The 13,680-nt window shown below is 37.8% G+C and overlaps 1 protein-coding gene across 10 annotated transcripts in view; it reads left to right on the top strand.

Annotated features, from left to right (window-relative positions):
• Positions 1 to 13,680, top strand: part of COL14A1 (collagen type XIV alpha 1 chain) — a 302,227-nt gene that overhangs the window by 66,100 nt on the left and 222,447 nt on the right. For all 10 annotated transcript variants that reach the window (XM_012466432.2, XM_064384550.1, XM_064384551.1 and 7 more), the window contains one exon: positions 5,390 to 5,514. In XM_012466432.2, the coding sequence (XP_012321855.2) occupies positions 5,427 to 5,514 (88 nt within the window). In that variant the 5' untranslated portion in view covers positions 5,390 to 5,426. The remainder of the gene's footprint in view (positions 1 to 5,389; positions 5,515 to 13,680) is intronic.

The raw sequence follows: 13,680 nt of genomic DNA on the forward strand, positions 1-13,680 counted from the left end.
TAACTGATCTTTACCATTCTGAAGCGTCCAGGATTTGAGGGCAGTTGTATGCAGATTTTGCTCCCCTTGCCCCCACATTGTGTCTCATTCTATCCTGACATTTCCCTTCTTAGTATCTAGTTTCTCTAGTATTCCTAAATTCTGTTCCCTGATGCTTTATGGTAGTAAGACAGCAGCTTTCCCCCTGATTTCTGATCACCATAGCATACATAGTGGGGAGTTCCCTTAGAAAAAAGCTAACCACCAAGCTAGCAGTAACAAAACTAGGTCTTTATTCCTAATTTAGTTTTTTCCTCCTATGTCCTGATGCTAACAGATAAATGTAATAACTGCTCACTTCCTGTAGCACTTTTTAAATAGATCTCATTAGCTAATCCTGAAAATCTTTTTTTTTTTTTTTTTTTTTTAATGATTCTGGATGTGAGGAGGGTAGTAGTTTAATTGCAAGAAGAAATAAGGAGGAATACCCTCAAAGCCAACACACTGGATAATACATTAGGCCTATTTCTTTTGTTGCTGTTGTTTTTTTGGTTCGTTTTTTAATCTACAAAAATGTGTGACCTAGATCATCAATTGACTGTAAAATTCTCTTTCTATAAAGTAGATATTAACATATATATAAAATGTGGAGTTGAGGAAGGCATCCTAGAGATCATTTTATTCAGTTCCCTGGCCCCCAAATTCAGAAATCCCTTTGATAACATCTCTTATGGGTAAAACTTAGCTTCTGCCCCAGAACTTCTAGTAAGAGGGAAGAAATGTTTCTAATTGTTGGAGAGTTGTTACAGAACTCCTGTGGGTTGGGAGCCTCCCACTGATGAGAGTTCTGTTTTCAGAAGCTACACAAAACAATGCTGTTTTATCTTCTACATAAAATCTCTTCTAATATATGAAAACTTCTGTTATGTGTCTCTGATTCTCATTTTTCTTTGGTATAAAATATGCTTTTCAATTAAATTGTAAGTGAATTCACCTAAAGTTCACTTTTCAACTAATCTTTTCTTCAGTTAACTATAAGTGAGCTAATGAAGGGGAAGACAGGGTTTGAAGTTTTGTATCTTTCTTATTACCAAGTATAATGCTTTGGTTATGTACTAGGACTCTTAATAAATGACTGTTGAGGCTGGGCATGGTGGCCCACGCCTGTAATTCCAGCACTTTGGGAGACTGAGGCAGGCAGATCACCTGAGGTTGAGACCAACGTGATCAACATGGAGAAACCCCGTTTCTACTGAAAATACAAAAAAAAAAAAAAAAAAATTAGCCAGGTGTGGTGGCGAGAATGCCTGTAATCCCAGCTTCTCGGGAAGCTGAGGCAGGAGAATTGCTTGAACCCGAGAGACGGAGGTTGCGGTGAGCCAAGATTACACCACTGCACTCCATTCTGGGCAACAAGAGTGAAACTCCATCTCAAAAAAATAAAAAAAATAATAAATAAATGTTGAAATGAACATTTAATACCATTAATAACTATCTCTCTCAAAGCATGGAGTTGGTGGATATATGGTATATCACATAATTAACAAGAATTTCATTTAAGTTTATGGTTTATGTTTTGTAAGTCAGCAATGATCGAATACGATATCATCCAAGGTTTGTGTGTATATATGTGTATAAGTCTTGGCAAGAGACAGAGAGAGAGTGCATGTGTGTGGTTTACAAAAACGTTAGGATAAATATTTAAGGAATTTTGATAAAATTGGCTGTATGTTAGTCTGGGAATTTTGTGGGTGCCTGTAAGCATTGTTTAATGCTTACACTTCGGGCCTTTCCTCATTATTAAACTTATCTAGACAAATGAGATTAAATAAAACAAACATATGAGTGGAAGGGAAAATTAGCACAAATTGGCCTAGTTTTATGTTACTGATTATAAAATTGTGACAGTGTTTTGAGGACACTTGTATTAAACATTATCAACTTTCCCTAAAGTTGGCTTATACCTTCTGAATAGAGAACTAAATAGCCATTTCTAACATGATGTTTTTAAACAACAAAAAATCAAGGCAGAGTTATTTGTTTTGTGCAGGCTTTTGGGCAGTTTTAACAAATTAGGCTTTGACATTTTGGTAAATGTTAAAATATCTCATGGCATTTTAATAGGATTGAGATTTTTCTTGCCCTTCTTTTACTGTCTTAAAGTTTGGGGACTTGGCAGAAAAGCTTGGGAAAACTGAAATTTCACTTCTCCCAATGTGGTATTGCTCATCCTAACTTAAAATAAACAACAACAAAAGAAGAATTTATGCTGGGCACAGTGGCTCATGCCTGTAATCCCAGCATTTTGAGAGTCTGAGGCGGGGGAATTGCTTGAGCCCAGGAGTTCGAGACTAGCCTGCAAAATGTGGGGAAACCACATTTCTACAAATTTTTTTTTTAAATTTGCCCAGATCATTTATTATTATTACTATTATTGTTATTTAAGAGACGGGGTTTCACCATGTTGGTCAGGCTGCTCTGGAACTCCCGACCTCAGGTGATTCGGCTGCCTCAGCCTCCCAAAGTGCTGGGATTACAGGCGTGAGCCACCGCGCCTGGCTTTTTTTTTTTTTTGAGAGGCGCGATCTCGGCTCACTGCAACCTTCGCCTCCCAGGTTCAAGCGATTCTCTGCCTCAGCCTCCTGAGTACCTACAATTTTTTTTTTTTTTTTTTTTTTTTTTAAATCAGCAAGGTGTGGCGGCATATGCCTATACTCCAGCTACTTGGGAGGCTGAGGTGGGAGAATCACTTGAGTCCAGCAGATTGAGGCTGTCGTGCGCCGTGATCTCACCACTGCAGCCCAATTTCGGTGACAGAACCAGACCCTGTCTCAAAAAACAAAAAAGAAAAAGAAAAGAAAGAAAGAATTTTGAAGATAAGCTGTGGTTACAATGGTTACAATGCTTTTTCCATATAAATAATGCTCAGTTTCCAAAAAAAGTTGCCAAGACTAGGGTAGCATTTATTTACTTAGTTAAAAAGTACATGAGATGCAGATTAACCTCCAATATTACATGTTCAGTATTGCTTCGAAACAGTTGGATACAGGAACTGCTTTGATGAGAACAGAGAAGGGCTATTTGATTGTGGCCTTTCACAATAAGAAAAAAAGGTTCTTTTATGTTAAAGGGGATCTTTTTCTCCTATGTTAAAATAGTATTGTGGGATATCTTTAAAAATTTTTTAATTTAATTTTTTTTTTTTTTTGAGATAGTCTCACTGTGTTGCACTAACTTTGTGACTTGGGCAACTTCTCTGTGCCTTATTGTCCATCTGTAAATACATTTTAGAATTGTACTTACTTCAAAGAATCACTGTGAGGATTAAAGGAATTTACGTGTGTACTTAGAGTAGTCTTTACATATAGCAAGGGCTCAGTACATTTTATGGTGAATAAAGGAAGATGACTTTTTGGTGAATCATGGGAAAAATTCTCAGCTTTCGGTATCAGAAAACGTTATGCCTCTCCGGAAAAATATGTTTTAGTTAATCTAAAAATATAGTAAACTTTAAAGTTTAATGTGCTTCGTTCTTGCTTTAGCTGCTAATAAATAAATTTGGAACCAAATTCATGGTTACGTTTACCAACATACAGGACCAGATACATTTTCTCTGTGCTCATTTTACTCATTACTTTATTGTTTTATCACCGAAATTTCCCCTTATACTAGGATTGCTGGATAAAATGCATGATATTCAGTTAAATTTTAATTCCAAATAAACGATTTGTAAAAAAAGTATTTTTCAACTATTGCATAGAAAATATTAACACTAAAAATTATTTGCTGTTTATCTCAAATTAAATTTAATTATAGACCTGTATTTTATATGTTAAATCTGGCACCCTTACCCTATCTATTATGTTCATTTATTATTTAGTTGCTTCAGATCCTTTGTGGAATGATACTGGGAAATGAATGAATGAATATATAAATGAAAAAATGAATTAAAAAAATATGCCTTGGGCAGGGCACGGTGGCTTACACCTGTAATTCTAGCACTTTGGGAGGCCGAGGCGGGTGGATCACAAGGTCAGGAGATTGAGACCATCCTGGCCAACATGGTGAAACCCTGCCTCTACTAAAAATACGAAAATTAGCTGGGCGTGGTGGTGAGCGCCTGTAGTCCCAGCTACTTGGGAGGCTGAGGCAGGAAAATCGCTTGCGCCTGGGAGGTGAAGTTTGCAGTGAGCCGAGATCGTGCCACTGCACTCCAGCCTGGCGACAGAGTGAGACTCCATCACAAAATATATATTTGCTTCTACCCAGGTGCATATATATATATATATATATATATGTATATGAGATGTGGAAGTGATGTGACGTGGTACTCATATGAGATCCTAGTGTAAGTGTGGGAATCACTGTAATTTCCTGTAGAGCATTGTGTACATATATATATATGTACACACACACACACACACACACACACACACACATATACACATACATACATACGCATGCTCCTGGGTAAAAGACAACTTTGGAGATATTTTCTTAATCTCTGAGGGAAGGACTTAAGAATTTCTCCTCTGTAATGACCTATTAATAGAATTACAATCTATAATTTGTAAACTGGTCTTTTAAATTGATACCAAACATCCATTGTTTTCTCCCTCCATTTCTGCCTCTCTCCCTTTCTCCTTTCTTTCCTCCCTTTTTCTAAAGTTTTTTTAATGTTAAAATTTTTATTACTTATTATAGATACGTAATAATTGTATGCTTTCTTTTTTTCTTCATTTTTCTAACTTCCATTTATCTTCCTTTCTCTTTCTTGTAGCTCTTCTTTCATTGCTATCCCAATGAAAATGAAAAATTTGGAAGAGTTTTAGATTCACTTGTATTAGAAAAGAGAGGAACTATAAGAAAAGATGAAAGGATTAGGGATTATTTAGCTCAATGCGGGGAAGTCTGAGTACTGCAGTGACTTAATATTAGTACAGAGTGATTTTTCAAATTCTCTTGGATCACTATAGAAAGGTCCTATATATTTGTACTTTTCAGGCAATATAAGGTAACAGTAGGAATTTATGTGAACTTTATGTGATAAATATGGAAGGAACACATTACTGGCAAGGACATTGGGATTCATTATAATGCTAATTTCAGGTAAAATTATGAAATTTATCCATTTGGGAAATTCACTAAGCAATTTATGATCATAGGGATGAGTCACAAAGTACATTCTAAAGTTCCCTCCCAACTATTTCAAATAATTCTCTCCATTTACAGCATCTTCTAAAGTCTTTTCTTCATCAGTTTGTATTTTAGAGTGAAATGCACGATGCTCTAGGGAATTAATTACTTCTTGACAGTACTAATTCATGTTGGCTTATTTGCCTGTTGTAAATGACTACATGTACTTTATTTTTAGCCTTCTCAAAAATGTCCCTGTTCTCTCTGTTTCCAGGTGGCTGCTACAACTCATGTAAAAAGCAGAAAATAAAATGAAGATTTTTCAGTGCAGGATGCGGTACTGGTTGCTTCTGCCTTTTTTGGCAATTGTTTATTTCTGTACTATCGTCCAGGGTCAAGGTAATTGAAACCTTTGAGAATCAGTAGGGTCTGGGACTCTAGCCTTCTTATTTCTGATTATCATTTTTATTTTATGTATCCTAATAATATATGGGCTTTTACTGAGTTTTACCAACTGTTTGCGCTATAGAAATGTACACATCTTTGATGATGTTTACAACCTCACCAGTGGCAGAGCATAATAATTTTGTGGCAATTGGTTAAATAGGTCATTCCTTTTTTTAATCTTTTTTTAATTTTTGAGACAGAGTCTTGCTCTGTCACCTAGGTGCAATCTCGGCTCACTGCAACCTCCGCCTTCTGGGTTCAAGCGATTCTCCTGAATCAGCCTCCTGAGTAGCTGGGATTACAGGCATGTGCCACCATGCCCGGCTAATTTTTGTATTTTAGGTAGAGACAGGGTTTCATCGTATTGGCTAGGCTGCTCTTGAACTCCTGAACTCGTGATCTGCCTGCCTCCATCTCCCAAAGTGCGGGGATTACAGGCGTGAGCAACAGCGTCCGGCCCATTCTTAAAGTGCTTCTGAAAAGCCTGTGCTAGTTTAATCAGTGAAAGTCAAATTTGAATGTTACAATATCAATTATATTAATAACACCCTATTAATTAAATCAGTTTATGAATAGAGCCCTGTTTTTACAGCTCTATTAATAAAGTAATGTGAGTGTGTATGTATCCTAATTTTGTCTTGTCTCTTACATAGTGTACAAGGTAGAAACATCACTTCACACCTGGTCCTCGATTTTGCTCCTTTTCTTAAAAACTGAGCACATAATCTGAATGTTATAAGGGCCTAACAGAGCCTGCCAATATGCCATTTGAAGCATTCCTAATGATTTCTAGTTTGTTTTAATTAAACTTAATTTGTGAAATCTACTGTTTGCATTCCTAGGATTGGAACTTTTATTTTTAATTTTCATTCATTTTTAAAATATATATATTTTATTGCACTTTAGGTTCTGGGGTACATGAACAGAACATGCAGGATTGTTGCATAGGTACATACATGGCAATGTGGTTTTCTGCCTCCATCCTTGTCACCTGTATCTGACATTTCTCCCCATGTTATCAATCCCCAACTCCCTACCCACTGCTGTCCCTCCCTTAGTGCCCCCCCCAACAGATCCCACTGTGTGATGCTTCCCTCCCTGTGTCCATGTGTTTTCATTGTTCAACAACCGCCTATGAGTGAGAACGTACTGTGTTTGATTTTGTATTCTTGTGTCAGTTTGCTGAGAATGATGGCTTCCAGATTCGTTCATGTCCCTACAAAGGACACGAACTCATCAGTTTTTATGGTTGCATAGTGTTCCATGGTGTATATGTGCCACATTTTCCTTGTCCAGTCTGTCATCAATGGGCATTTTGGTTGGTTCCAGGTCTTTGCTATTGTAAACAGTGCTGCAATGAACATACATGTGCATGTGTCTCTATAATAGAACGATTTATAATCCTTTGGATATATACCCAGTAATGGCATTGCTGGGTCAAATGGAAATTCTATTTCTAGTTCCTTGAGGAATTGCCACACTGTCTTCCACAATGGTTGAATTAATTTACACTCCCACCAAGAGTGTAAAAGTGTTCCTATTTCTCCACATCCTCTCCAGCATCTGTTGTCTCCAGATTTTTTAATGATGACCATTCTAACTGGCATGAGATGGTATCTCAGTATGGTTTTGATTTGCATTTCTCTAATGACCAATGATGATGAGCATTTGTTCATATGTTTATTGGCCTCATATATGTCTTCTTCTGAAAAGTGTCTGTTCATGTCCTTCACCAACTTTTGAATAGGTTTGTTTGTTTGTTTCTTGTAAATCTGTTATAGTTCTTTGTAGATTCTGGATATTAGTCTTTTGTCAGATGTGTAGATTGCAAAAAATTTTTCCCATTCTGTTGGTTGCCGTTCACTCTAATGATTATTTCTTTTGCTGTGCAGAAGCTCTGCAGTTTAATTAGATCCCATTTGTCTATTTTGGCTTTTGTTGCCAATGATTTGGTGTTTTAGTCATGAAGTCCTTGCCTATGCCTATGTCCTGAATGGTTTTGCGTAGATTTTCTTCTAGGGTTTTTATGGTGTTAGGTCTTATGTTTAAGTCTTTAATCCATCTGGAGTTAATTTTAGTGTACGGTGTCAGGAAGGGGTCCAGTTTCTGTTTTCTACACATTGCTAGCCAGTTTTCCCAACATCATTTATTAAACAGGGAATCCTTTCCCTCTTGCTTGTTTTTGTCAGGTTTGTCAAAGATCAGATGGTTGTAGATGTGTGGCATTGCCTCTAGGGCCTCTGTTCTGTTCCATTGGTCTATATCTCTGTTTTGGTACCAGTACTATGCTGTTTTGATTACTGTAGCCTTGTAGTATAGTTTGAAGTCAGGTAGCATGATGCTTCCACCTTTGTTCTTTTTGCTTAGGATTGTCTTGGCTATGCGGGTTCTCTTTTGGTTCCATATGAAGTTTAAGGTGTTTTTTTCCATTTCTGTGAAGAGGTTCATAGGTAGCTTGATGGAGATAGCATTGAATCTATAAATTACTTTGGGCAGTATGGCTATTTTTACAATATTGATTCTTCCTAACCATGAGCATGGAATGTTTTTCCATCTGTTTCTGTCCTCTCTTAATTCCTTGAGCACTGGTGTGTAGTTCTCCTTGAAGAGGTCCTTTACATCCTTTGTTAGTTGTATTCCTAGGTATTTTATTCTCTTTATAGCAATTGTGAATGGCAGTTCATTCTTGATTTGGCTCTCTTTAAGTCTGTTATTGGTGTATAGGAATGCTTGTGATTTCTGCACATTGATTTTGTATCCTGAGACTTGCTGAAATTGCTTATCAGTTTAAGGAGATTTTGGGCTGAGACGATGGGATCTTCTAAATATACAATCATGTCATCTGCAAATAGAGACAATTTGACTTCCTCCTTTCCTAATTGAATACCCTTTATTTCTTTTTCTTGCCTGATTGCTCTGGCTAGAACTTCCAATACTATATTGAATAGGAGTGGTAAGAGAGGGCATCCTTGTCTAGTGCCAGATTTCAAAGGGAATGCTTCCAGTTTTTGCCCATTCAGTATGATATTGGCTGTTTGTTGTAAATAGCTTTTATTATTTTGAGATACATTCCATCGATACCTAGTTTATTGAGAGTTTTTAGCATAAAGGGCTGTTGAATTTTGTCAAAGGCCTTCTCTGCATCAATTGAGATAATCATGTGGTTTTTGTCTTTGGTTCTGTTTATGTGGTGAATTATGTTTATAGACTTGCGTATGTTGAACCAGCCTTGCATCCCCGGGATGAAGCCTACCTAATCGTTATGGATAAGCTTTTTGATGTGCTGTTGCAATCCATTTCCCAGTATTTTATTGAAGATTTTTGCATCTGTGTTCATCATGGATAATGGCCTGAAGTTTTCTTTTCTTGTTGAGTCTCTGCCGGGTTTTGGTATCAGGATGATGTTGGTGTCATAAAATGATTTGGGAAGGATTCCCTCTTTTTGTATTGTTTGGAATAGTTTCAGAAGGAGTGGTACCAGCTCCTCTTTGTATGTCTTGTAGAATTCGGCTGTGAACCCATCTGGACCTGGGCTTTTTTTTTGGTTGATAGGCTATTAATTGCTGCCTCAACTTCAGCCCTTGTTACTGGTCTGTTCAGGGTTTCAACTTCTTCCTGGTTTAGGTTTGGGATGGTGGAAGTGTCCAGGAACTTATGCATTTCTTCAAAGTTTACTGGTTTGTGTGCATAGAGTTCTTTGTTGTAGTCTCTGATGGTATTTCTGTGGAATCAGTGGTGATATCCCCTTTATTGTTTTTTATTGCATCTATCTGATTCTTCCCTCTTTTTGTTTTTATTAATCTGGCTAGTGGTCTATTTTGTTGATCTTTTCAAAATACCAGCTCCTGCATTTGTTAATTTTTTGAAAGGTTTTTTTTGTGTGTGTGTTTCTATCTTCTTCAGTTCTGCTCTGATCTTAGTTATTTCTTGTCTTCTGCTAGCTTTTGAGTTTTTTTGATCTTGCTCCTCTAGCTCTTTCAATTTTGATGATAGGGTGTCAATTTTAGATCTTTCCTTACTTCTCATGTGGGCATTTATTGCTATAAATTTTTCTCTAGACACTGCTTTAAAGGTGTCCCAGAGATTCAGGTATATTGTGGTCTTCGTTCTTGTTGGTTTTGAAGAACATCTTTATTTCTGCCTTCATTTCATTGTTTATCCAGTCAACATTCAAGAGCCAGTTGTTCAGTTTCCATGAAGTTGTGTGGTTCTGAGTGAATTTCTTAATCCTGAGATCTAATTTGATTGCACTGTGGTCTGAGAGACTGTTTGTTATGGTTTCCATTCTTTTGCATTTGCTGAGGAGTGATTTACTTCCAATTATGTGGTCAATTTTAGAGTAGGTGTGATGTGGTGCTGAGAAGAATGTGTATTCTGTGGACTTCGGGTGGAGAGTTCTGTAAATGTCTATTAGGTTTGCTTGGTCTAGATCTGAGTTCAAGTCCTGGATATCCTTGTTAATTTTCTGTCTTGTTGATCTATCTAATATTGACAGTGGAGTGTTAAAGTCTCCCACTATTATTGTGTGGGAGTCTCAGTCTCTTTGTAGATTGTTACGAACTTGCTTTATGTGTCTGGTTGCTCCTATATTGGGTGCATATATATTTAGGATCGTTAGCTCTTCTTGTTGCATTGATCCTTTTACCATTATGTAATGTCCTTCTTTGTCTCTTTTGTTCTTTGTTGGTTTAAAGTCTATTTTATCAGAGACTAGGATTGCAACTCCTGCTTTCTTTTGGCTCTCCATTTGCTTGGTAAATCTTCCTCCATCCCTTTATTTTGAGCCTATGTGTATCCTTGCACACGAGATGGGTTTCCTGTATACAGCACACTGATGGGTTTTGACTTTTTATCCGATTTGCCAGTCTGTGTCTTTTGATTTAGCCCATTTACATTTAAGGTTAATATTGTTATGTTTGAATTTGATCCTGTCATTTTGATGCTAGCTGGTTGTTTTGCCCATTAGTTGATACAGTTTCTTCATTGTGTCGATGCTCTTTACCATTTGGTATGTTTTTGGAGTGGCTGGTACTGGTTCTTTCAGGAACTCTTGTAAAGCAGACCTGGTGGTGATGAAATCTCTGAGCAATTGCTCGCTCATAAAGGATTTTATTTCTCCTTTGCTTATGAAGCTTAGTTTGCCTGGATATGAAATTCTAGGTTGAAAGTTCTTTTCTTTAAGGCTGTTGAATATTGGCCCCCACTCTCTTCTAGCTTGTAAGATTTCTGCCAAGATTTCTGCTGTGAGTCTGATGGGCTTCCCTTTGTGGGTAACTTGACCTTTCTCTCTGGCTGCCCTTAGCATTTTTTCTTTCATTTCAACCCTGGTGAATCTGATGATTATGTGTCTTGGGGTTACTCTTCTTGAAGAATATCTTTGTGGTTCTGGGGTACATGTGCAGAACATGCAGGATTGTTTCCTTAAAGGGAAGCATACCTATTTGGAAAGGAATGGAACTTGACTTTTTGCATGCACAAATTGCTATTATATACATGGGGTTAAGGAACTGTATTTCCAACTACTTCATTGAACATACTGCAGGCAGTTTGGTAGACACACTCTGCTTATGTTATGTTCTCTGTATTTCCTGGACTTGAATATTGGCCACCTTGCTAGGTTGGGGAAGTTCTCCTGGATAATATCCTGAAGGGTGTTTTCCAGCTTGGATTCATTCTCTCTGTCACATTCAGGTACACATATCAAATGTAGATTGGATGTTTTCACATAATCCCATATGTCTTGGAGGCGTTGTTCATTTCTTTTCACTCTTTTTTTCTCTAATCTTACCTTTTCATTTTATTTCATTGAGTTGATCTTCAATCTCTGATATCCTTTCTTCTGCTTGGTCGATTGGGCTATTGAAACTTGTGTATTGTTTGCAAAGTTCTCATGTTTTTCAGCTCCATCAAGTCATTTATATTCTTCTCTAAGCTGTTTGTTCTCATTAGCATTTCTTCAAACCTTTTTTCAAGGTTCTTAGTTTCTTTGCATTGGGTTAGAACATGTTCTTTTAGCTCAGAGAAGTTTGTTATTACCCACCTTCTGAAGCCTGTTTCTATCAGTTCATCAAACTCATTCTCTATCCAGCCTTGTTCCCTTCCTGGTAAGGAGTTGTGATCCCTTGGAGGAGAAGAGGCATTCCGGTTTTATGTGTTTTCATCCTTTTTGCGCTAGTTTCTTCCCATCTTTGTGGATTTATCTACCTGTGGCATTTGTAGTTGGTGACTTTAGGATGGGGTCTCTGAGTGGACGTCCTTTTTGTTGATGATGAAGTTCTTTCTTTCTTTTTTTTAGTTTCCCTTTTAACAGTCAGGCCCCTCTGCTGTAGGACTGCTGGAGGTCAACTTCAGACCCTGCTTGCCTGGGGATCACCTGTGGTGGCTGCAGAACAGTAAGGGTTGCTGCCAGTTTCTTCTGTTATCTTTGTCCCAGAAGGATACCTGTCAGATGTCAGACTGAGCTCTCCTTTATGAGGTATCTCTTTGGATATACAGGGGTCAGGGAGCTGCTTGAGGAGACAGTCTGACCTTTATAGGAGATCAAGTGCTGAGCTGTGAACTTCATTGTTCCATTCAGAACTGCTGGGCAGGTACATTTAAGTCTGCTGCAGCGGAACTCATAACTGCCTTTTTTCCCCAGGTGTTCTCTCCTGGGAAGGTGGGGTTTTATTTATAAGTTACTGATATGCTGCTGCCCTTTTTTCAGAGATGCCCTGCCCAGTGAGGAGGTAACCTAGTCACAGTCTGCCAGCAGAGGCATTGCTGAGCTGCCATGGGCTCTGCCCAGCTGCTGTGTGAACTTCCTTGTGGTTTTGTTTATAGAGGTATAGTTAGAACTGCCTCGGTAATGGTGGTCTGCCTCAGTAATGGTGGTCTGCTTCAGTAATGATGGACTGTCTCTGTAATGGCAGACTGCCTCGGTAATGGTGGACTTTTCATTCATTTTTATAAAGTAAGTCTGGGGTTGAAAAACTACTACCTGTGGGCCAAATGTGGCCCACTGCCTGTTTTTATAAATAAAGTTTTATTGGAACACAGTCATGCACATTTGTTTATATATTGTCTGTGGCTACTTTCATGCTACAGTGATAGAATTAAATAGTTGTGACAGAAAGTGTATGTCCCGCAAAGCCAAAAATATTTATCTGGTTCTTTACTGAAAACAATGTGCTAACTTCTGAAGTAAATAGGCACAAGTGTGTAAAGTGATATTACTAAACAAATGTAAGAATCTATAGAGACTTAAGTGTTGGTGATGAAATGTCATTTGTCAGCTGAGCAAGAAAGTGTAAGTGTGATACAGTGATTTTAGGAAGGCTAATGTCTAACGTTTGGCATTGAGGGTTGTAGAAAAGATAAATGCATGAACCACCACACGCTGTTTCCTTAAAGGGAGGCATACCTGTTTGGAAAGGAATGGAACTTGACTTTTTGCATGCACAAATTGCTATTATACACCTAGGGTTAAGGAACTGTATTTCCAACTGCTTTGTGGAACATACTGCAGGCAGTTTGGTAGACTCATTCTGCTTATGTTATTTACGTTGATGAATGAATACTTTTGGCTGTGGCAATTAGAGAAGTAATTGGAAATTCTAGATCACTGATTCTCTAAACTCCAGGATACAAAACACAGATCCTTAGAAACAAAAGGTGGGCAAGTTGCTAAGCCCTTCAGAGTTGCTCTCTTAGTCTAACATAATTCAGAAGTGGTCGTTCATGAAATAACTGATCATGGTCATTCATGGAATAACTGATCATGGTCATTCATAAAATAACTGATCATATATAGTTCTTATGGGATACTTTCAAGGATGCTCTCTACCGATATACATTGTTAGCCAAATTCTGATTTCTTTATTTCTTTATTTTTTTTTTGAGATGGAGTTATACTCTTGTTGCCCAGGCTGGAGTACAATGGCAAATGGAGCAATCTTGTCTCATTGTAACCTCCGCCTCCTGAGTTCAACCGATCCTGCTGCAGCCTTCCAAGTAGCTGGGATTACAGGCATACACCACCACACCCAACTAATTTTATATTTTTAGTAGAGAGGGGGTTTCACCATGTTGGTCAGGCTGGTCTCAAACTCCTGACCTCAAGTGATCCACCTGCTTTGG

Source organism: Aotus nancymaae, unplaced genomic scaffold, assembly GCF_030222135.1.
Source record: "Aotus nancymaae isolate 86718 unplaced genomic scaffold, 86718_ANA_hifiasm-v0.15.2.pri h1tg000036l, whole genome shotgun sequence".
NCBI lineage: Eukaryota > Metazoa > Chordata > Mammalia > Primates > Aotidae > Aotus > Aotus nancymaae.